Source organism: Oncorhynchus clarkii, chromosome 4 (genome assembly GCF_045791955.1).
Source record: "Oncorhynchus clarkii lewisi isolate Uvic-CL-2024 chromosome 4, UVic_Ocla_1.0, whole genome shotgun sequence".
In the NCBI taxonomy this organism is placed as follows: domain Eukaryota; kingdom Metazoa; phylum Chordata; class Actinopteri; order Salmoniformes; family Salmonidae; genus Oncorhynchus; species Oncorhynchus clarkii.
In genome coordinates this window covers 36,766,426-36,791,260 of record NC_092150.1, presented here as the reverse complement: position 1 = coordinate 36,791,260, position 24,835 = coordinate 36,766,426, and the positions used below count along the sequence as shown (strand labels likewise).

General features: G+C 42.0%; 2 protein-coding genes across 2 annotated transcripts in view; both read left to right on the top strand.

Moving 5' to 3' along the window:
- The window catches only part of LOC139407453 (tensin-3-like), a 61,555-nt gene extending 50,847 nt beyond the window's left edge, over positions 1-10,708 (top strand). Inside the window, 9 exon segments of the mRNA XM_071151248.1 lie at positions 672-758; positions 1,070-1,201; positions 1,563-1,661; positions 1,941-2,018; positions 2,133-2,198; positions 2,415-2,583; positions 6,211-6,279; positions 6,359-6,388; positions 8,377-10,708. Of these exon segments, the coding sequence (XP_071007349.1) occupies positions 672-758; positions 1,070-1,201; positions 1,563-1,661; positions 1,941-2,018; positions 2,133-2,198; positions 2,415-2,583; positions 6,211-6,279; positions 6,359-6,388; positions 8,377-8,518 (872 nt within the window). The 3' untranslated portion in view covers positions 8,519-10,708.
- Positions 10,709-19,336: 8,628 nt separating this feature from the next.
- Positions 19,337-24,835, top strand: part of LOC139406783 (insulin-like growth factor-binding protein 3) — an 80,242-nt gene continuing 74,743 nt past the window's right edge. Inside the window, exon 1 of the mRNA XM_071149816.1 lies at positions 19,337-19,799. Within this exon, the coding sequence (XP_071005917.1) occupies positions 19,436-19,799 (364 nt within the window). The 5' untranslated portion in view covers positions 19,337-19,435. The remainder of the gene's footprint in view (positions 19,800-24,835) is intronic.

Sequence of the window (24,835 nt, the reverse complement as noted above, 5' to 3'; positions counted from 1 at the left end):
CATGAGACAAATAAAATGTGCTTTGATTTGTTTCACTCGATATATTACCATTACTATATAACCATAAGTATTTCTGCTACCAGTCACTTTTCAGCCCTGTTTCCATGTACATCTTCCAATCACGCATACACGGATACTCTGGCCCACACCCACACCCACACATTTACATTTGCAATCACACATTCACCACCACACAGACATCAACCCACCACTTCTGCCGCAGCCATACTGTTTAATATTATTATTATTATTATCATTTAGCTTCCTACCAGTCACTTTCTCCTAATCACTGCCTACATGTACATATCTACTTCAAATACTCCACTATCCCTCCCTATTGTACATTTGGTGCTGGTACTGACCCTGTATATACAGTAGCTGACATTTATCTGAAATGTAGTTGTTTTTTTGCAAGTTAAGCATTTCAATGTACTTGTGCATGTGAAAAATGTCTGTCCCATGTTGTAAACATGTATAGACAGCTATACGTTGGCTCTCACTCGTACATTAAAAGACAATGGCATGCCTGAATTCACACTCAATCATACTGTCGTACACAATGTTCACTGTGTCTCAAAAAATATGTTTATATGCTATAGTGCTCTATTTCTCTCTTTCTCTCTCTTCACACCAAGTGACTGTCTCTGTCTGTGTGTTGTGTTGTGTTGCAGACCCGTTTTCCAGTAAGCAGGACAATGTGAAGTTTGTTCAGGACACTTCCAAATTCTGGTACAAGCCTGACATCTCCAGAGATCAAGGTAAATATTGTTTCCGGAAATTAGATGGGTGCTGCAAGAACTCTTTCTCTCTTTGTGTGTGTGGTTGTGTGTGTGTATGTGTGTGTTGCCTTTGATATTTTCTTTTCACACTGTGTTTTCCAGCACAGTTCCAGCCATTATGCTAGATGTGCATTACACATTGTGCAACCAGGCCAGAGCAGCACATTTCGGCTTGGCTTGGCTCTGTTTGTCTCAGTAGTCTGAAAAGGGCATCACAGTTGCTACTGACTATGACATGGGTGTTGTGACTGTGTTAAACTTTGTTTTTTGACTCCTGTGGTGCTCTGTAGCCATCGGTGTGCTGAAGGACAAAGAACCTGGATCCTTCATCGTCAGGGACAGTCACTCATTCCGCGGAGCCTACGGATTGGCTATAAAGGTGGCCACACCCCCTCCCTCTGTCCTGACACAGAGCAAGAAAGGTGGGTGTGATAGGCCACAAATATAAAGTGCACTTCATTTGACCAGAGCCCTATGGGAATAGGGTGCCATTTGGGACGCAGACTCAGAGAGGTCCATAAGTTCCAACATGGTCTCATTCGAATATGTCATAACATTTTACTATTATATGTCACTTCTGACTTTCTTCTAATGAGATATTTCTGTCAGTCCAGGGCGGTGTAGAGTGAAGTTGCCGCTAGATGCTGATCCTGTGTCATTTTAGCATTTTTTTCCACAAATATTTAAGGTTAGGATTAGGGTAGGGGAAGCTGATCCTCGATCTGTACCTAGGGCACTTGCCATTTCCCCAATCCTCTCTGATGTCACTTCCTATCTCCATAGTGGGTGGCGACCTATCCAATGAACTGGTTAGGCACTTCCTGATTGAGTGCACACAGAAAGGGGTGCAGCTTAAGGGCTGTCCCAATGAACCCTACTTTGGTGAGGACATATTCATGTGTGTTGTGCTATGTGCCTACGTATGCGTGTTCTGTTCTGTTCTTTTATGGTGTTTTGTGTTGGGTTCTATGCATATGTGTACTGTGTGGGTGCATATGTTCAGTTTTGTGAAGTAATACAATGTATTCCTCTGGTGGACATACTCAGTAGTGCAGCTAAACAGGTCCACAAAATCTGGTCCCAAAAATATTTTTGGTTGACCAATGACTAGATGGAAAGGTATATTGAAGCATCTGAGACAGTGTATTCTGTTCCTCACAGGAAGTCTGACTGCGTTGATCTGTCAACATTCCATTACCCCTTTGGCCCTGCCCTGTAAACTCATCATCCCCGAAAGAGGTAAGAATGTGTGTGTGTGTGTGTGTGTGTCTTTCCTTGTGTTTTTATAAATACAATTATATCAGTTCCAACTAAACTTCCCTTTTCTTCCTGTGTTGTCAAACCCTCTGGAAGAGACAAGTGATCCCTCAACACAGTCAGTAACCAACTCTGCTGCTGAGCTACTCAAACAGGGAGCAGGTACTTTATAGTCTCAGCTCTCCTCTTCTCTGACATTGTGTGTGTGTTTGTGTGTGTGTCATCTTTCATTGTGTAAAATGTATGCTTCTCCGTGTAGTTCATTGGCTCAGTAGAGCTGCAGTCTCTGACTGGGTACCAGTCTGTATGTGTGTTACAGTGTATAACGTGTGTGTGTGTGTGTTACAATGTGTAACTGGTGTGTGTCTCTCTCCCTAGCTTGCAGTGTGTGGTTCTTGGGCTCAGTAGAGCTGGAGTCTTTGACAGGGTACCAGGCTGTACAAAAGGCAGCCAGTCTGACTCTGGCCATGGACCCTCCTCCAACCTCCACTGTGGTTAATTTCAAAGTCTCAACACAGGGCATCACTCTCACCGACAATCAGAGGAAGTGAGTCATACGCACACTTGCATGATCACACATGCACGCGGCATGCCATGCATTCATGTGAGCACACACACACACACACACACACACACACACACACGCTTGAGCATGCATACGTATGCATGCACACACATATAAAATAAAGAACCTCCTACAAAATAAGGGTATGGTATTGTTCCCTGGGGAACAAATATACCCAAATACAGATAATGTACCTTCAGAGGTACAGATAATGATAACACATGGTATTGTTCGTTACCCTTTTGGTACATGTGCGGATAAAGAGTACGAGGGTCCATTTTTGTACCCAATATTTTGAATATTAAGATACAATCGTCACACTCTAGTTCTCAACGTACGTTGAAGGTACATTCCGGTTTCCCAATACGTTGCAGAAAAGCAATGTATTGAACGAAGGTACATATTTGTACCCACCATAAGGCGCAATGATTAATTTATGACACCTAAAAGGAACTAACGGCTCTGTCACTGGGGTGGTACATTAAAAAAGGCACATTTGTGCCGTCTTCATTATCATAAGTGGCGTAAAGTACTTAAGTCGTTTTTGGGGGTATCTGTACTTCACTATTTATAATTTTGTCTACTTTTACTTCACTACATTCCAAAAGAAAATAATGTTATTTTAACTCAAATCAAATGTTATTGGTCACATACACGTGTTTAGCAGATGTTATTGCGGGATTAGCAAAATGCTTGAACCCCATTCATTTTCCCTGACACCCAAAGGTACTCGTTACATTTTGAATGCTTAGCAGGACAGGAAAATGGTCAAATTCATGCACTTATCAAGAGAACATCCCTACTGCCTCTGATCTGGCAGACTCACTAAACACACATGCTTTGTTTGTAAATATGTCTGTGTTGGAGCGTGCCCCTAGCTCCCCCAGAAATAAAAGAAAATGGTGCCGTCTGGTTTGCTTAATATGAGGTATTTGAAATTATTTATACTTTTACTTTTGATAATTAATGAAATGTTAGCAATTACATTTACTTTTGATACTTAAGTATATTTAAAACCAAATACTTTTAGACTTTTACTCAGTAGTATTTTACTGGTTGACTTTCACTTTTATTTTACTGGTTGACTTTCACCAGCAGCATACCACCCTGCATACCACTGCTGCCTTGCTTCTGAAGCTAAGCAGGGTTGGCCCTGGTCAGTCCCTGAATGATAGACCAGATTCTGCTGGAAGTGGTGTAGGAGGCACTCTTTCCTCTGGTCTAAAAAATATCCCAATTCCCCAGGGCAGTGATTCTCTGTATAGGGTGCCGTCTTTTGGATGGGACGTTAAACGGGTGTCCTGACTCTCTGGGGTCATTAAAGATCCCATGGCACTTATCGGGTACTTTTTCCACCACTGATTATCATATTTCCTTGCAGTTCCCCCATGGGTTCAAGTCCAAACTCTTGCTGGGCCACTCAAGGACATTCAGAGACTTGTCCCAAAGCCACTTCTGCGTTGTCTTGGCTGTGTGCTTAGGGTTGAAGTCCTGTTGGAAGGTGAACTTTCGTCTCAGTCTGAGGTCCTGAGAGCTCCGGAGCAGGTTTTCATCAAGGATCTCTCTGTACTTTGCTCTGTTCATCTTCCTTTGATCCTTACTAGTCTCCCAGTCCCTGCTCATGAAAAACATATCCACAGCATGATGCTGCCACCCCCATGCTTATGGTTCTAGTTTCCTCCAGACGTGATGCTTGGTATTCAGGCCTAAGAGTTCAATCTTGGTTTCATCAGACCAGAGAATCCTGTTTCACATGGTCTGAGCGTCTTTAGGTGTCTTTTGACAAACTCCAAGCGGGCTGTCATCTGCCTTTTACTGAGGAGTTTATTCTGTCTGGCCACTCCACCATAAAGGCCTGATTGATGGAGTGCTGCAGAGATGGTTGTCCTTCTGGAAGGTTCTCCTATCGCTACAGAGGAACTCCGGAGCTCTGTCATAGTGACCATTGGGTTCTTGGTTACCTCCCTGGCCGTGGCCCTTCTCCCCCGATTGCTCAGTTTGGCCAGGCGGCCAGCTCTAGGAAAAGTCTTGGTGGTTCCAAACTTATTCCATTTAAGAATGATTGCGGCCATTGTGTTCTTGGGGACCTTCAATGCTGCAGACATTTTTTGGTACCCTTCCCCAGATCTGTGCCTCGACACAATCCTGTCTCGGAGCTCTACAGACAATTCCTTTGACCTCATGGCTAGTTTTTTTCTCTGACAATCAATGTCAACTGTGGGACCTTATATAGACAGGTGTGTGCCTTTCCAAATCATGTCCAATCAATGGAATTTCCCACAGGTGGACTCCAATCAAGTTGTAGAAACATCTCAAGGATGATTTAATGGAAACAGTGTACACCTGAGCTCAATTTTGATTCTCATAACAAAGGGTCTGAATACTTATGTAAATAAGGTATTTCAATTTTTTCTTTTTAATACATTCACACAAAAAAATTATTAAAACCTGTTTTCACTTTTCATTATGGGCTATTTTCATTTATTCCATTTTAGAATAAGGCTATAAAGTAGCAAAATGTCGAAAAAGTCAATGGGTCTGAATACTTTCCAAATGCAATGTATCTCACGAGGCCTTATTGTGAGGCCTAATTTTACCCTAATACAGTATGCCACAGAGACTTTGAATACCGTATGTTAAAATGTAAATGTGACTAACTTTCCAGTTTTATGTGCTGCATGTAATATATCGTGTTGTGATTATTGTATTTGTATGCTGGCGTCACAAAATGAATTTCCATGGAAAATGAAAGTATATCGTATTGTATCTGAGGAATGAACTGGGGTAGAATTATGCACCTGTAACTAAAGGTTCAAAGGACTACCTTACATAGTACCACCCCATTAACAAGCGTTGGTAGCCCTTTAGGAACATGCGTTCCTCCTGGCTACCCCAACCCTGGCCAACAGCTCCTCACCCCTCGCAGCTACTTGCCCGAGCCTCCCCAGCTTCTCCTTCACCCAAATCCAGATCCCAGATGTTCTGAAAGAGCTGCAAATCCTGGACCCGTACAAATCAGCTGGGCTAGACAATCTGGACCCTCTCTTTCTAATATTATCCGCGGCCATTGTTGCAACCCCTATTACCAATCTGTTCAACATCTCTTTCGTTTCGTCCGAGATCCCTAAAGATTGGAAAGCTGCCGCGGTCATCCCCCTCTTCATCCCCATATTGTTTTTATTTACTTTGCTGATCTTTTGCACACCAGTATCACTACTTACACACCATCATCTGCTCATCATCATCTGCTCATCTATCACTCTAGTGTTAATCTGCTAAATTGTAATTACTTTGCTACTATGGCCTATTTATTGCCTACCTCCTCATGCCTTTTGCACACACTGTATATAGACTTTCTTTTTTTTCTACTGTGTTATTGACTGTACGCTTGTTTATTCCATGTGTAACTCTGTGTTGTTGTTTCTGTCGCACTGCTTTGCTTTATCTTGGCCAGATCGCAGTTGTAAATGAGAACTTGCTTAAATAAAGGTGAAATAAAAAAATAAAAAATAAAATATCTAAACCTTTTTTCCAGCAGTATATTTACGACAGATATTGTATACCTACACTACAGTGTACTCACCCCTCACTGTCTCTCTCTGTCTGTAGGCTGTTCTTCAGGAGACACTACACCGTCAATACCGTCATTTTCTGTGCCCTTGACCCACAGGACCGCAAGTGAGTACTGTGCACTCCTGTGTGGGTGTGTGTGTCTCAGATAATCATGCACGGCAACTAACTATTCTCTCCTCACAAGGTGGACAAGAGATGGCTGCTCCTCTGCTAAGTAAGTCATTCCCTCACTTCAGCTCCTGTCATTATTTTTCTCTCTCTTATGCACTTTCTTCCTCTCGATCCCCCTTTCTCATTGTGTCTCACATGTTGTCTTTCTATCTTTACAAATCTCTCTCTATCCCACAGAGAGATATAACTTGTATTTTCTGAAGTACAGTGCCTTGCGAAAGTATTCGGCCCCCTTGAACTTTGCGACCTTTTGCCACATTTCAGGCTTCAAACATAAAGATATAAAACTGTATTTTTTTGTGAAGAATCAACAACAAGTGGGACACAATCATGAAGTGGAACGACATTTGTTGGATATTTCAAACTTTTTTAACAAATCAAAAACTGAAAAATTGGGCGTGCAAAATTATTCAGCCCCCTTAAGTTAATACTTTGTAGCGCCACCTTTTGCTGCGATTACAGCTGTAAGTCGCTTGGGGTATGTCTCTATCAGTTTTTCACATCGAGAGACTGACATTTTTTTCCCATTCCTCCTTGCAAAACAGCTCGATCTCAGTGAGGTTGGATGGAGAGCATTTGTGAACAGCAGTTTTCAGTTCTTTCCACAGATTCTCGATTGGATTCAGGTCTGGACTTTGACTTGGCCATTCTAACACCTGGATATGTTTATTTTTGAACCATTCCATTGTAGATTTTGCTTTATGTTTTGGATCATTGTCTTGTTGGAAGACAAATCTCCGTCCCAGTCTCAGGTCTTTTGCAGACTCCATCAGGTTTTCTTCCAGAATGGTCCTGTATTTGGCTCCATCCATCTTCCCATTAATTTTAACCATCTTCCCTGTCCCTGCTGAAGAAAAGCAGGCCCAAACCATGATGCTGCCACCACCATGTTTGACAGTGGGGATGGTGTGTTCAGGGTGATGAGCTGTGTTGCTTTTACGCCAAACATAACGTTTTGCATTGTTGCCAAAAAGTTCAATTTTGGTTTTATCTGACCAGAGCACCTTCTTCCACATGTTTGGTGTGTCTCCCAGGTGGCTTGTGGCAAACTTTAAATGACACTTTTTATGGATATCTTTAAGAAATGGCTTTCTTCTTGCCACTCTTCCATAAAAGCCAGATTTGTGCAATATACGACCGATTGTTGTCCTATGGACAGAGTCTCCCACCTCAGCTGTAGATCTCTGCAGTTCATCCAGAGTGATCATGGGCCTCTTGGCTGCAGATCTCATCAGTCTTCTCCTTGTATGAGCTGAAAGTTTAGAGGGACGGCCAGTTCTTGGTAGATTTGCAGTGGTCTGATACTCCTTCCATTTCAATATTATCGCTTGCACAGTGCTCCTTGGGATGTTTAAAGCTTGGGAAATCTTTTTGTATCCAAATCCGGCTTTAAACTTCTTCACAACAGTATCTCGGACCTGCCTGGTGTGTTCCTTGTTCTTCATGATGCTCTCTGCGCTTTTAACGGACCTCTGAGACTATCACAGTGCAGGTGCATTTATACGGAGACTTGATTACACACAGGTGGATTGTATTTATCATCATTAGTCATTTAGGTCAACATTGGATCATTCAGAGATCCTCACTGAACTTCTGGAGAGAGTTTGCTGCACTGAAAGTAAAGGGGCTGAATAATTTTGCACGCCCAATTTTTCAGTTTTTGATTTGTTAAAAAAGTTTGAAATATCCAATAAATGTCGTTCCACTTCATGATTGTGTCCCACTTGTTGTTGATTCTTCACAAAAAAATACAGTTTTATATCTTTATGTTTGAAGCCTGAAATTTGGCAAAAGGTCGCAAAGTTCAAGGGGGCCGAATACTTTCGCAAGGCACTGTATTTGCTGAATAGCAAGAGGAAATGTTTTGCATGGAAAACAATAGTTTATTTTTTGAAGAATTCAGGAAGGTCCCTCTCCATTTTGTCCCTTATGTTTCTGTTGTATTCCTAGTGAATATGACCCTCGATTCTCCTGTTTGGCTGTTGAAGCTGAAGGCTTACTGAGCTTCTCTGCTGTTTCTCCTCCTGTCAGGATCTTTGGTTTTGTGGCGAGAAAGTCGATGAGTGGGACGGAGAATGTGTGTCACCTGTTTGCTGAACACGACCCCGAACAACCTGCCAGTGCCATCGTCAACTTCGTCTCCAAGGTGATGATTGGATCACTGAAGAAATAAGACTTGGACACACACACAGACACACACTCACACCACACACACACACACACACACACACACTCACACACACACCACACACATACAGTTAGTCCTGCTGGTACATACTGCACTTAAATGCCGATGTAGAGAAGACTAATGTGTTGCATTATGGCAAACTACCAGCAGAGGGGAGCACAGTAGCAACATCTTTATCCTGCCACCAGGGTTGTAGGGTGACATTCACCTTGACGCTGGTCAGATTTTGCATTTCCCCCATTTATGGTTAAGATTAGGTGAGGGGAAATCTGAACTGATCATAGATCTGTTCCTAGAGGAAACTTGACCCTGAAGTGCACCGAGGACTTAATCTTCTCAAGAAAACCAATGCTTATATTAACGAAGTCTGCTTATCAGATGAGGCTGATGGGCAGAGACCATTGTGATGGCTGGAATGTACGGTATCAAACACATGGTCCCGCCCTCCTATATTGACGCCCACCAGCCACCACTGATATTTATGTATATGATCTGGATGTCATTGTAAAGGGAGGGAATCTGTCATGTATGTTAGTATTTTTAGGACATTTTTTCCAACAACTTTATTTGTTTAACTGTATTCTATATGATATTACCCTATAATCACACAGCATTACTAGTCTGGCTTTACCTGCCATGCCGAGTAAAAGGCTTTCAACAATGAATAGGGTCACTTTCAATCACTTCAGCCAATCCTTTTGAACTCATATCATCAGTGAAACATAGGATACTCTACAATCCCGTGCTTGACTTGAGCCGGAACACACCAATATAAACTGTACCGGCACCTAAAATGAGTACCGACACCCAAAAGGATTTCAGTCAAGCACTGCTACAATCGACTGGGTTTGTTTAGCATCAACTTAATAGTTAAGCCCCACCATGGAGTAGCACCATATCATAGAGTTTAAGATTAAAGCTAGAGCACTGATGTCTTAGACAAATCAGACCACGCTGATCGGTTAAAATTAGCGAGTGACCGTTCTATTGCATATGACAACAGAGTATCGTCTGCTATTTTTTATTCATCTCCTGACAATACTACATGTTGAATCGTCTCCGTTCGTCGACACCCAGCAGGCATCTTCTGCGTATATTAGACAAAAGCCTATATCTGGTGTCCCTTTCAACAGATATTAACAGATTTTAAAAGATGTGGGTTTTATACATTGGCTGAAATATTTATAATTGATGTGCATATGTTTTTATAAATACTTATGTCTTTGAACACATAATTGTCTGTATATTTAACATGATGCATTAGGTTTGAAAGATGAATAACTCTGAGGAGATATGAAACAGTGCAACATATTGTTGTAAGGAGTACTATGATTACTGTCTTGTTCTTGACAATGGCATGGTGTAGCACTGGTAACTGTGTGAGGAACAGTAGTGTACCTCTGGTCAAACGTAGTGCACTATATTGGAAATAAGCTCCCATTTGGGATGTACACCGAAGTCTCTTCCTTGTCGTATTGTTGGAGAGCCGATGGGCTCAGGGAACTGTTTTCCATACTCACATGTTTCTGTGATCCGTGTCTCCTACCTCTGTGTTTTCCTGAGTTCTCTGGCCCAAGAGCATAACTTGAGTACTCTATTGCACATGAGGTTGGTGGCACCTTTTAATTGGGGACGATGGGCTACTGGTAATGGCTGGAGTGGAATTGTATCAAACACATCCAACACATGGTTTCCATGTGTCTGACGCCATTCTGTTTACTTCATTCCAGCCATTACCGCAAGGCTGTCCTCCCCTCAGCAGCCTCCACTGCTCTATTTTAAGAATTTGTAAATTCATGTTACTTCACTCACATATGGAAAATAGAACTAGAACTCATATATTACATTCCTACTTTTGTCATTTAGGCTACAGCCACATAGATATGTTGTGTCCAAAACTTCCGGATTGAGCAAATGCTTTTGCATTTTCCGTTGATTATTGTCAGACAAAAACTGCACAAGTCGTCTTGTCTTTTTACACATGCAACTTGTCCTAAGATAGTTTCATTGAGTTAAATTTTGATGGACAAAAACAGAAAACTGATGAATGCATATAAGGTTTCATCTGCGCTCATGCATCTCTGTGTGGCCGCAGCCATATGAAAATGTCAATTAGAGTATTTTTTCCAGTAGATGGCACAGATCAATCACAAAATAAACAATTGTAGGATGTTGTTTCTGTGTGTGTGGTACAGTATTTGTATAACTGTCAGTGTGTGGGTCTTTGACTTAGCCTTCAGGAGAGGAATGCCAGTCTGACCAATTCTGCTATTTTGTGTTTCCGCCATCGTTTCCTATGACCGAAAAGAGCTTCTTGGACATCAGAACAGCAATCACTAACCTCGATTTTGATTATGATTTACACTTCAACGAGTCGGCAGCTCAAGACATACTGCTCACCCGGACCAGCCCTTAATCCCTGAGATTTGGGAAAAGAGAAAGTGAGGCCGACACGCGGGCACCCTGACGAAACTACATAAATAAACCTCCTCCACCCTCTGTTCTATTGGCGAATGTACAATCACGAGTTCCGTTGGAGACGATCCTATCAACGGGACCTGAAGAACTGTAATACCTTGTGTTTCTTAGAGTCCTGGTGGAACAAGAACATGGATAATATACAGTGCCTTCGGAAAGTATTCAGACCCCTTGACTTTTCCCCAAAAAAAATTACGTCACAGCCTTATTCTAAAATCTTTTTCTTTTAAACACACAATACCCCATAAAGACACAGCAAAAAACGTTTTTTTTTTGTTGCTATGTATTAAAAACACAAACAGAAAAACCTTATTTACATAAGTATTCAGACTCTTTGCTCTGAGACACAAACAATTTAGTTCAGGTGCATCCTGTTTCCAACTTTCCAAAACTGGAAAGTTAGTCACATTGACATTTTCACATACGGTATTCAAAGTCTCTGTGGCATACTGTATTAGGGTAAAATTAGGCCTCACAATAAGGCCTCGTGAGATACATTGCATTTGGAAAGTATTCAGACCCATTGACTTTTTTGACATTTTTTTACGTTACAGCCTTATTCTAAAATGGAATAAATAAAAATGGAATAAATAAAAATAGCCCATAATGAAAAGTGAAAACAGGTTTTTAGATTTTTTTTTGTGAATGTATTAAAAATCGAAAATTTTAAAACCTTATTTACATAAGTATTCAGACCCTTTGCTATGAGAATCAAAGTTGAGCTCCATTAAATCATCCTTGAGATGTTTCTACAACTTGATTGGAGTCCACCTGTGGGAAATTCCATTGATTGAACATGATTTGGAAAGGCACACACCTGTCTATATAAGGTCCCACAGTTGACAGTACATGTCAGAGCAAAAACCAAGCCATGAGGTCAAAGGAATTGTCCGTAGAGCTACGAGACAGGATTGTGTCGAGGCACAGATCTGGGGAAGGGTACCAAAAAATGTCCGCAGTGCTGAAGGTCCCCAAGAACACAGTGACCACCATCATTCTTAAACGGAAGAAGTTTGGAACCACCAAGACTCTTCCTAGAGCTGGCCGCCCGGCCAAACTGAGCAATCAGGGGAGAAGGGCCTTGGTCAGGGATGGGACCAAGAACCCGATGGTCACTCTAACAGAGCTCTAGAGTTCCATTGTGGAGATGGGAGAAGCTACCAGAAGGACAACCGTCTCTGGATCCCTCCACCAATCAGGCCTTTATGGTAGAGTGGCTAGACGGAATTCACTCCTCAGTAAAAGGCACATTACAGCCCGCTTGGAGTTTGCCAAAATACTTCTAAAGACTCTCAGACCATGAGAACAAGATTCTCTGGTCTGATGAAACCAAGATTGAACACTTTGGCCTGAATGCCAAGTGCCACGTCTGGAGGAAACCTGGTACCATCCCTACGGTGAAGCATGGTGGTGTAGCACATTGCTGTTGGGGTGTATTTCATGTGAAGGTTCACCTTCCAACAGGACAATAACCCTAAGCACACAGCCAAGACAACGCAGGAGTGGCTTCGGGATAGGTCTCAATGTCCTTGAGGGGCCCAGCCAGATCCCGGACTTGAACCCGATTAAACATCTCTGGAGAGACTTGAAAATAGCTGTGCAGCAAACCTCTCCATTCAAGAGAAGAATGAGAGAAACTCCCCAAAAGCTTGTAGCGTCACACCCAAGAAGACTCTAGACTGTAATCACTGCCAAAAGTGCTTCAACAAATTACTGAATACTTAGGTTACCTTGGAGCTCTTGGGTACAGAAACAATGGTGGTCAGGTTGAACATTTTTAGGATTACACTGGGACAAGGATAGATTGAAAATGTCTTTGAAGACCCATGCCAGCTGGTCTGTAAATGCTTTCAGAATGTGTCCTGGTATTCCATCTGGCCTGGCAGCCTTATGATTGTTAACCTGTTTCATCGTTTTGCTCACATATGCAACGGAGAGCGAGATCACACAATCATCCGTAAAAACAGTCTGTCTTTATAGCCAGACCTCTCACATGACCCAGCTCCTCTGTCAGCTCAGTGTAGGCCAACTCCAGGTTCGAACTGCACAGGAGGAACAATAGTTGATAATCTTTCAATGTTTGGGTTGCGTTCCAAATGGAACCCTATTCCTTAGACGGGGTGTCAGTGTAGACATCTTTGATAGTTACCTTTACTGGTACCTATGTCCACAATGATTCACACTAACTAGACTGCCACAACCTAAATCTATTTCGGTCCCCTACGATGTAGGGGATTTCAGTCCCCTTGCCCTCGCATTCAGGTGCTACACAAACAAACCACTTACTATTCTCCTTTCCATCTTTCCTGAAAAACAACGCTTACGATTTCTAGAGTAGTCCTCCAGTACCTTAAAGTTTCACTCTTTCTGTTCTGAAAAATGTTAGCGTGGTCTTCTATCAGATTGCGCCATATGACCAACTCCTATGAATAGCCAACTTCTAAGGTAACATGGCATGAAAACACTCATACAATGGGAGTTGGCAAGACAGCATAATCGGATCGATCTGGCACCAGGCTAGCCAAATGTTGATTCTCTGCCAGCCAATGTTCACCTGCCGGTCATGTGTATCGGTTAGTGTGTGTCCTGTTACCCTGCCTTATCATATTGTGCTCACCTGGGCGGTGAGGGTGTGTCCTGTTACCCTGCCTTATCATATTGTGCTCACCTGGGCGGTGAGGGTGTGTCCTGTTACCCTGCCTTATCATATTGTGCTCACCTGGAAGGTGAGGGTGTGTCCTGTGATGGTGTATTTGTCCCTCGGCCCTTTCTGCAGCCTCGGGAGCATGTTGTCCAGTCTGTCCAGTCCCTGCCTGTCCTTGTCACTTTGGGGACAGCATCTGCACCGTGGGGACAGCGACCACATGAAGGTCTGAGAGCCGACAGTCCACCACACTCTCCTACAGTCAGAGAGAAAACGAGATAAAGACTTGAGCATCGCCCTCTTTAATGTATACTGTATATCTATGAATTGTCAAGGACACTACAACAGTCTGCTGCAACCAGCCTCATCCTAATGGACTCTGAAGTCAAATGTCTACTGTTCGCTGATGATCTGGCGCTTCCGTTCCCAACCAAGGAGGGCCTGCAGCAGCACCTACTGTAGATCTTCTGCACAGATTCTGTCAGACTTGGGCCCTGACAGTGAATCTCAGTAAGACAAAAAATATTAATAAAATGTTTTGCAAGAGGAATGGGAAAAAATGTCAGTCTCTCGATGTGCAAAACTGATAGAGACATACCCCAAGCGACTTACAGCTGTAATCGCAGTAAAAGGTGGCGCTACAAAGTATTAATTTAAGGGGGCTGAATAATTTTGCACGCCCAATTTTTCAGTTTTTGATTTGTTAAAAAAGTTTGAAATATCCAATAAATGTCGTTCCACTTCATGATTGTGTCCCACTTGTTGTTGATTCTTCACAAAAAAATACAGTTTTATATCTTTATGTTTGAAGCCTGAAATGTGGCAAAAGGTCGCAAAGTTCAAGGGGGCCGAATACTTTCGTAAGGCACTGTAGCCTCGTTATTGTTATTTTATTGTGTTACTTTTTCTACTTAAATTTTGTAAATATATTCTTAACTCTTGTTTTTCTTAAACTGCATTATTGGTTAAGTAAGCATTTCATGGTAAGGTTTACCTGTTATACCTGTTGTATTCGGCACATGTGACATAACATTTTATTTAGATTTTATTTCATTTTTGGAAACAAGACCTTCCAAATCCCCTATCCCCTGAGAGAATCCATCTCTCTCCCAGACCCCTCACCATACCATCCACCCGTCCATTACTCCCTCTGATCGCTCCTCCCTGCCCTTTACTGTCCCTGATTCCCCACTCCCAACAACAACTGCCCCCTGGCCTACCTGGTTAAATAAAGGTGAAATAAAATAAATGTAAAAAATCTGAAACTCGTCCAGAAGCCATTAACGCATTGTCTTGGCTATGTGCTTATCCTGTTGGAAGGTGAACCTTTGCCCCAGTCTGAGGACATGAGCACTCTGGAGCAGGTTTTCATCAAGGATCTCTCGGTACTTTGCTTCGTTCATCTTTCCTTTGATCCTGACTAGTCTCCCAGTCCCTGCCGCTGATGGTGCCAGGTCTCCTCCATACGTGATGCTTGGCATTCAAGCCAAAGAGTTCAATCTTGGTTTCATCAGACTAGAGAATCATGTTTCTCATGGTCTGAGAGTCCTTTAGGTTCCTTCTGACAAACTCCAAGTGCGCTCTCTTCTACCATAAAGGCCTGATTGGTGGAGTGCTGCAGAAATGGTTGTCCTTCTGGAATGTTCTCCCATCTCCACAGAGGAACTCTAGAGCTCTGTCAGAGTGACCACTGGGTTCTTGGTCACCTCCCTGACCAAGGCCCTTCCCCCCCATTGCTCAGTTTGGCCAGGCGGTCAGCTCTAGGAAGAGTCTTGGTGGTTCCGAACTTCTTCCATTTAAGAATGATGGACTTTGGACCTTTGTTCTTGGGGACCTTTTGCTCTGACGTACCCTGTCAACGGTGGGACCTTATATAGACAAATGTGTGCCTTTCCAAATCATGTCCAATCAAATAAATTTACCACAGGTGGACTCCAATCAAGTTGTAAAAACATCTCAAAGATGATCAATGGAAGCAGGATGCACCTGAGCTCAATTTCGAGTCTCATAGTAAAGGGTTTTTCTGTTTTTATTAGTGCATTTTTTTATTTAATCAACTTTGGAATAAGGCTGTAACGTAACAAAATGTGGAAAGAGTCAAGGGGTCTGAATACTTTCCGAATGCACTGTATTCAATAAACCATTTAACGATGTTAGAAGCAGTGTTCGGGTTTCCTCAAAATTATAAATATTGAAGCAATGACATGATGTAATAAATGAATTTGAATATGTGACAAGAGCAAAGATAATTTGTCTTATTAAACCTGCCAGATCATTTCCCATCAATGAATGGTTAAACAATGAGGCACAAGGGGGTATGGTAGATGCCCAATATACCACGGCTAAGGGCTGTTCTTAAGCATGATGCAATGAGGAATGCCTGGATACAGCCATTAGCCGTGGTATATTAGCCATATACCACAAACCCTCAGGGTGCCTTATGCTATTATAAACTGGTTACCAACGCAATTACAACAGTAAAAAGTAATGGTTTGTCATACTTGTGGTATATGGTCTGATATACCACAGCTTTGAGACAATCAGCATTCAGGGCGCGAACCAGGTTTATAGTTGTAAATACATCCCCTTTGAGCAAGTGCTTGACTATAGCTAAATCATACAGGAGAGTGATGGAAGTTGGACAGAGGATCTCGAAATCTCTGAGCAAGAAACATTTGGATTAACATAAAAAAAAACGAATGTTAGGCTATTTGCTGGCAATTGTGCTGTCATTATGTGTCAGATGTGAAGACTACAAACCGTTAAAAATAGCCCATTTGCGAGATTGACTTGTCAATTCAATAGGCATAGGCTACAGTCTAAAATCTGGGTTTATAATTCTTATAAAATGTTGCTATAGTTTGTTTAGATAAAGACAAGTAGCCCACATCCCCTGATAGGCCTATATCTCATTTCAAATAGTCTACAGTAGCCTAGACAAGATGTAGGCAAGATGTAAACTGAACGATTTAGCAGCTTGCTTAGTTCAAATGAACATAATAATTTATTCAACATGAATAGCGAGGCTATTTCGCAGTAAGAAGTGCTTGTTTCCCCAATAGCCTGCTGGAATAGGCTACTGAGGATGGGGTCATAATTTCAATCACTGAATCAAATATTAATTATATGTATATGAACTGAATATGCTTAAACAACAGCCAGTGTTTATTTTTTTAGATGTGTTTTACGTGTAGCTTAATCAGACTACTGTTACCATCAATCGAATGCGTTCATAATAACACAAGGCTACAACAACAATAAACTGAAGTTATAGGCTATGTATTCAATTGATTTGCCAGCTCCAGGTAGGCTGCAGAAGTGGCACAAATTGATTTGCAACTCTAGTGATATCGTAATTTCAACATATGTATTGTATCAAATGGTAGCATACAATGGCATTTACCTTAATAGGCTACTTGATGGACAACAGAGGCAAATGTATTATTCTCCATATTTAGCCTGTCCGTTTATTGAGGACTTTTCCCCATACAAAAAGAACCACGTAAGGGAGTTCCAAAACTTCCATTTCAAATTTCCACTCCAGCAGCCCCCAAGACCCAAGAAATGAGCACACATAAAACACTTCGCTTGATACCGATTTATTTAAGCATTCATCATTAGAATGCAGCTTAAACCACCTCCGAGCAGATTTATGTAATGCGCTCTAGTGTGCCCAAAGTCGTTTTCCAGTGCTTTGCGCTCTAGTGTGCCCAAAGTCGTTTTCCAGTGCTTTGCGCTCTAGTGTGCCCAAAGTCGTTTTCCAGTGCGTTGCGCTCTAGTGTGCCCAAAGTAGTTTTCCAGTGCTTTGTCTCCATTATTTATTGATGTGCATCAGTTATATAGTATTAATATGTTTCATGGAAAAAGGTTTGGAAATAGGTGTCTCCATAAAGACGATCTAAATAGCCTTCCTACAACTGGTAAAAAGTTGACACAACGTGCGAACGTGCTGCTCTCTCTCATCTCGCTCACTGACTCAGCCAATAACTGTACTGTAATGCTCTCTCTTTTAATTAAATTCAATTTCAATTCAAGGGGCTTTATTGGCATGGGAAACATGTGTTAACATTGCCAAAGCAAGTGAGGTAGATAATATACCAAAGTGAAATAAACAATAAAAATGAACAGTAAACATTACACATACAGAAGTTTCAAAACAATAAAGACATTACAAATGTCATATTATGTATATATACAGTGTTGTAACAATGGACAAATGGTTAAAGTACACAAGGGAAAATAAATAAGCATAAATGTGGGTTGTATTTACAATAGTGTTTGTTCTTCACTGGTTTCCCTTTTTTTGTGGCAACAGGTCACACATCTTGCTGCTGTGATGGCACACTGTGGTATTTCACCCAGTAGATATGGGAGTTTGGGTTTGTTTTCGAATTCTTTGTGTGTAATCTGGGGAAAATATGTGTCTCTAATATGGTCATACATTGGGCAGGAGGTTAGGAAGTGCAGCTCAGTTTCCACCTCATTTTGTGGGCAGTGTGCACATAACCTGTCTTCTCTTGAGAGCCATGTCTGCCTACTGCGGCCTCTCAACTCTCTCTCTCTCTCTCTCTCTCTCTCTCTCTCTCTCTCTCTCTCTCTCTTTTCTCTCTCTCTCTCTCTCTCTCTCTCTCTCTCTCTCTCTCTCTCTCTCTCTCTCTCTCTCTACTCCTCCTCCTACTACTACTACTACTCACTCACTCACTCACTCAGCAACAGCCTGTCTCACTCAGGAGCAGGTCACATGGAAATATATTTATTTTTAAGAGTAATGCATTTAAGAGTAATGCAACTTAGAAATAGCCCGAAAACCCAAAACCCGTGACCAATACATTTTCCCCCTCCACATCATTTTCAAAGTAGCCCAATTTTTTTGCAGGAAAACCACGAACATGGCAGCACTGATCAATCTGTCTTTGCAAACTTCCTGGTAGTTGGCCACAAGAAAAAGTATGTTCACTCAAAATCTGAGCATTTCTATATCCCCAAACCCATATGAGTGATATTAGAGTAATTTAACAAGCAATTTTACAAGGAAATCTTAATTATTGTTCAATATTTTTAACTAATAAGACTACCTATGCCATGTAAACTGGACTAACACCTCAGTAATGGGTGTAATAAATCCAACCCCTTACTGATTGGATAATCAGTAAGTTATAATCAGTAAGTTATTTACTGATAAATTATTTATATTTGTATAGTATAAGATCAATTAATCAATCAATTAAATCAAGCTATTCTAATAATTCTACCTGCAAAAAAAAGCATATTGGGAAATATAACGGTGCACCTCCCCATCTTTTTAACTTTGAAAGACATAGCAGAAATTAACTCAACAAAGTAACAACAACACCATGATGGAACATGTTTATTGACTCAAATGTCCTTCACTTGTGCTGAAATGTAGGTAAGGTGACAGACATTCCTAACACTGATCTGAATAAAAGGCATGGACAGTCACATCAATTTCTAATGAGTAAATGCACTCTAAGCAGGACAGACAATGTGTAAATAAACACATAAATAAACACTTAGGAGTTATAGGTTACAGGAGCCTGTGTGTCGATGTCCGTGGTACCTCGAGATCCGGGCTCTCCGTTTACATTATTCATACGAAGGGTGTGACTTGTTGGCTGTTTTTTTCAGCCTGTATAAAACAACAAGTTCACGTAAAATAAAATAGATGGAGAAGGCTATCCGGCACTCTTTGACACCGAGAGTTCCCGTAAGCCTAGTTGACAACTCGCCTACTGTCCCTTTGTGACCAGCTTTTCGGCAGAATGCCCGGTCTATGCTTGTTTTGTCTCACTGCCGTGCTCGCTGCATTCACACGGTTCGCGGAGACCGTGGGGACGGTGGTCCGATGCGAGCCGTGTGACACCGTGGCTCTCATGCAGTGCAAGCCTCTGGCAAATGACTGCGCCGACAGGGTAAGGGAGCCTGGCTGTGGGTGTTGTCTGACGTGCGCCCTTGCGGAGGGTCAGGCGTGTGGAGTGTACACCGGGCGCTGTGGCTCCGGGCTGACTTGTCAGCACCAACCCGGGGAGACCCGACCACTGCAAGCCCTGCTAGAGGGACGGGGAGCGTGCTCCAGCGTCGCGTCCAAAACACTCAGCCCCATTCTGCTCCCCACAGAGAAACAAGGTAAGAACGGTGCGTTCTATGTGTCTCTCTTTCTGTGAAGGGACTGAGCTGGGAGCTGGGTAGGTGTGTTTCTATTAGAGAACCTTTACTGTATCCCTATAGGACTATAGCCTGCAGTTTGGTGTTGGTGCGTATAGCAGGGCACTTCTTTCTATCAACATTAGCGCACTTAAGTTACATTACCTATTAACTCATGGCAATCGGTAGTATCTAGCTACTCAGCGGACTGTGACTGCCTTGTGACCCGCTTTCCATGAGTGCTGTGCAGTAGCCCTGCACACCCCTCTGTCAGGTTCGGGTGACTGTTGCAAATTGCAACGCATGGTTCAATTCATTCAATACTAAGAAGGTGTTATTAATAGTCTGTTTACTTAGTCTAAATGTGTAAGTAGTCCGCTTAACGACAACATTCTCGGTAATGGTAACATCCTCTTTTTACTTGCTATGACTGTGGTATATTATTGTTTACCTTAGTTTAATACACTGACTGTAATACACTGACTGTAAGTGTCTGCTAAATGATCAAAATGTAAATGTAAAAATGAACACTTGTAAAACACACTGCTGGTTATTATTCTAATGACCTTAGTCCCCAAACAAGGGCACATTTGATCAGAATACAAACAGTTTGAGGGCGGAGCTCACTGGAATAATACCCAGCAGTGTGCTTTGCAAGTTTTCGTTAGACATTTACATTTTAATAATTTAGCAGATGCTCTTGTCCAGAGCATAGTCAGTGCATTCAGCTGTGGTTGATTTAAAAAACACAGTCATAGCAAGTAGTAGCTGTCTAAGTATCTGTAACCGTTACAGGGAATGATGTTGTAGTTAACCATACATTGGTCTTCATGATACCTCTTGTTATTAGTAAAATACCTTTTGAATGAAGTTATATAATGAGTTAGTTAGTGTAAAGTATGTCACTATAATGTTGATAGTGACTTGCTGCCAGCTTATTTGAGGTTACTGGAAAATGCAGTGCAATGACACAGAACAATACTTTTACTTTAGCTGTATGTTTTGTGTGGAAGTAAATGTTGCTGACAGCGTGCTGGTGTGTTACAGCATATTTGTTTAATTAGATGGGATTAGTGCAAGCAGGTTGGCTGCTAGGTATTTGTATATAGTGCCTTCGGAAAGTATTCAGACTCCTTTACTTTTTCCACATTTTCTTACATTACAGCCTCAAAATTGAGCTCGGGTGCATCCTGTTTCCATTGATCATCCTTGAGATGTTTCTACAACTTGATTGGAGTCTGCCTGTGGTAAATTCAATTGATTGGACATGATTTGGAACGGCTCACACCTGTCTATATAAGGTCCCCACAGTTGACAGATCAGAAACAAAGCCATGAGGTTGAAGGAATTGTCTGTAGGGCTCCGAGACAGGATTGTGTCGAGGCACAGATCTGGGGAAAGGTACAAACAACTGTCTGCAGCATTGAAGGTCCCCAAGAACACAGTGGCCTCCATCATTCTTAAATAGATTAAGTTTGGAACCCCCAAGACTCTTCCTAGAGCAGGCCGCCCGGCCAAACTGAGCAATCGGGGGAGAAGGGCCTTGGTCAGGGAGTTGACCAATAACCCGATGGTCACTCTGACAGAATTCTAGAGTTCCTCTGTGGAGATGGGAGAAGCTTCCAGAAGGACAACCATCTCTGCAGCTCTCCACCAATCAGGACTTTATGGTAGAGTGGAAAAACGGAAGCCACTCCTCAGTAAAAGGCACATGACAGCCCACTTGGAGTTGCCCAAAAGGCATCTAAAGACCTCTCAGGCCATGAGAAACAAGATTCTCTGGTCTGATGAAACCAAGATTCAACTCTTTGGCCTGAATGCCAAGCGTCAAGTCCGGAGGAAACCTGCCACCATCAAATCAAAGTTTATTTGTCACGTCCAACGAATACAACAGGTGTAGGTAGACCTTACAGTGAAATACTTACTTACAGGATCTAAACAACAGTGCATTTTTTAAGTAAAAAAAAGGTATTAGGTGAACAATAGATAAGTAAAGAAATAAAAACAACATTAAAAAAGACAGTGTCGGGCTGATTGAGGTAGTACATGTAGGTATGGTTAAAGTGACTACGTGTATATGATCAACAGAGAGTAGCAGTAGCGTAAAGAGGGGTTGGGTGGTGGGACACAATGCAGATAGTCCGGGTAGCCAATGTGCGGTTAGTCGGGCTAATTGAGGTAGAATGTACATTAATGTATAGGTAAAGTGACTATGCATATATGATAAAAAGAGAGTAGCAACAGCCAGGACAATGCAAGAGTGGCTTTGGGACAAGTCTCTGAATGTCCATGAGTGGCCCAGCCAGAGCCCAGACTTGAACCCGATCTAACATCTCTGGAGAGACCTGAAAATAGCTGTGCAGCAATGCTCCCTATCCAACCTGACAGAGCTTGAGAGGATCTGCAAAGAATGGGAGGAAGTCCCCAAATACAGGTGTGCCAAGCTTGTAGTGTCAATAAGACTCAATCCTGTCATCGCTGCCAAAGGTGCTTCAACAAAGTACTGCCTAAAGGGTCTGAATACTTATCATCGTCATGATCACTGTCGTGTCGGGGGAGTAGAGGATGGGACTTAGCACAACCCATGTGGGGCCCCCGCGTTAAGGGTCAGCGTGGCGGAGGTAATATTTCCTACCCTCACCACCTGGGGTCGGCCCTTAAGGAAGTCCATGATCCAGTTGCAAAGGGAGTTGTTCAGTCCCAGGATCCAAAGCTTGGTGAGGAACTTGGAGGAGACAATGGTGTTGAACGCTGATCTGTAGTCAATGAATAGCATTCTCACATAGGTATTCCTTTTATCTAGCTGAGTGAGGGCAGTGTAGAGTGCAGTTGAGATTGCGTCGCCCTCGGATCTGTTTGGGCGGTATGCAGATTGGAGTGGGTCTTGGGTAGGGTCTCCAGCAGGTCGATTGCGAGCTACTGGTAGCTCGCAGACCACCTATGAGTAAGTAGCTCGCCAAACAATTCTGAAAGTAGGCCCACATGCAATTTTCATGTGTTCCACCACAAACTGTCATAAACAAATCTCACAAGTATAACACATCGCAAGCTCCCAGCTACTACAGTTGAAGTCGGAAGTTTACATATACCTTAGCCAAATACATTTAAACTCAGTTCTTCACAAGCCCTGACATTTAATCCTAATAAATATTCCCTGTTTTAGGTCAGTTAGGATCACTACTTTATTTTATATGAAATGTAAAGAAATAATATAATATGAAATGTCAGAATAATAGTAGAGAGAATTATTTATTTCAGCTTTTATTTCTTTCATCACATTCCCAGTGGGTCAGAAGTTGACATACACTCAATTGGTATTTGTTAGCATTGCCTTTAAATTGTTTTACTTGGGTCAAACATGTTGGGTAGCCTTCCACAAGCTTCACACAATAAGTTGGGTGAATTTTGCCCCATTCCTCCTGACAAGGCTGGTGTAACGGGGTCAGGTTTATAGGCCTCCTTGCTTGCTCATGCTTTTTCAGTTCTGCCCACACATTCTATGGGAATGAGGTCAGGGCTTTGTGATGGCCACTCCAATACATTGACTTTGTTGTCCTTAAGCCATTTTGCACAACTTTGGAAGTATCCTTGGGGTCATTGTCCATTTGGAAGACCCATTTGTGACCAAGCTTTAACTTCCTGATTGATGTCTTGAGATGTTGCTTCAATATATCCACATAATTTTCCTTCCTTCAATGCCATCTATTTTGTGATGTGCACCAGTCCCTCCTGCAGCAAAGCACCCCCACAACATGATGCTGCCACTCCCATGCTTCACGGTTGAGATGGTGTTCTTCGGCTTGCAAGCCTCCCCCTTTTTCCTCCAAACATAACGATGGTCATTATGGCCAAAAAGTTCTATTTTTGTTTCATCAGACCAGAGGTCATTTTTCCAAAAAGTGCAATCTTTGTCCACATGTGCAGTTGCAACCCGTAGTCTGGCTTTTCTATGGCGGTTTTGGAGCAGTGGCTTCTTCCTTGCTGAGTTGCCTTTCAGGTTATGTCGATATAGGACTTGTTTTACTGTGGATATAGATATTGTTGTACCTGTTTCCTCCAGCATCTTCATAAGGTCCTTAGCTGTTGTTCTGGGATTGATTTGCACTTTTCGCAAGAAATTACGTTTATCTCTAGGAGACAGAACGCGTTTCCTTCCTGAGCAGTATGACGGCTGCGTGGTCCCATGGTGTTTATACTTGCGTACTATTGTTTGTACAGATGAACGTGGTACCTTCAAGCATTCAGAAATTGCTCCCAAGGATGAACCAGACTTGGGGAGGTCTACAATTGTTTTTCTGAGGTCTTGGCTGATTTCTTTTGATTTTCCCATGATGTCAAGCAAAGACGCGCTGAGCTTGAAGGTAGGCCTTGAAATCCATCCAATTGACTCATAGTATGTAAAGTATGTAAAGTATGTAAATCAGAAGCTTCTAAAGCCATGACATCATTATCTGGCATTTTCCAAGCTGTTTAAAGGCACATTGAACTTAGTGTATGTAAACTTCTGATCCACTGGAATTGTGATACAGTGAATTGTAAGTGAAATAATCTGTCTGTAAATGATTGTTGGAAAAATGACTTGTGTCATGCACAAAGTAGATGTCCTAACCGACTTATCAAAACTGTAGTTCACATACTCCACACAACAAGAAATGTGTGGAGTGGTTGAACATTTTTATATTGTTACTACTGTTTTTTTAGCTCCAGACATAAATTATCTGCAGATAATTTATAAAAACATTCTCTGAAGATGGTAATTTATCACTGCAGGAACAATATAGTGAGGAGAGAGCCTCATTCTGGTCCATACAACATTTTTTCAGTGTGTTACATTTTGTCATTATTCTTTTTGCAGGCCATCTAATATTTTGGTCAGGTTAAAATGTATTTGAACTCACATTTGACTTAGGCTTTAAATTAGATTTTAGTTCAATTTCTAAGCATTACTGAATGAAGACCCCACTCACAGAAAAGACTCGGAATGCCCATCACTAGCAGTTGATCACTAGCACATTAGA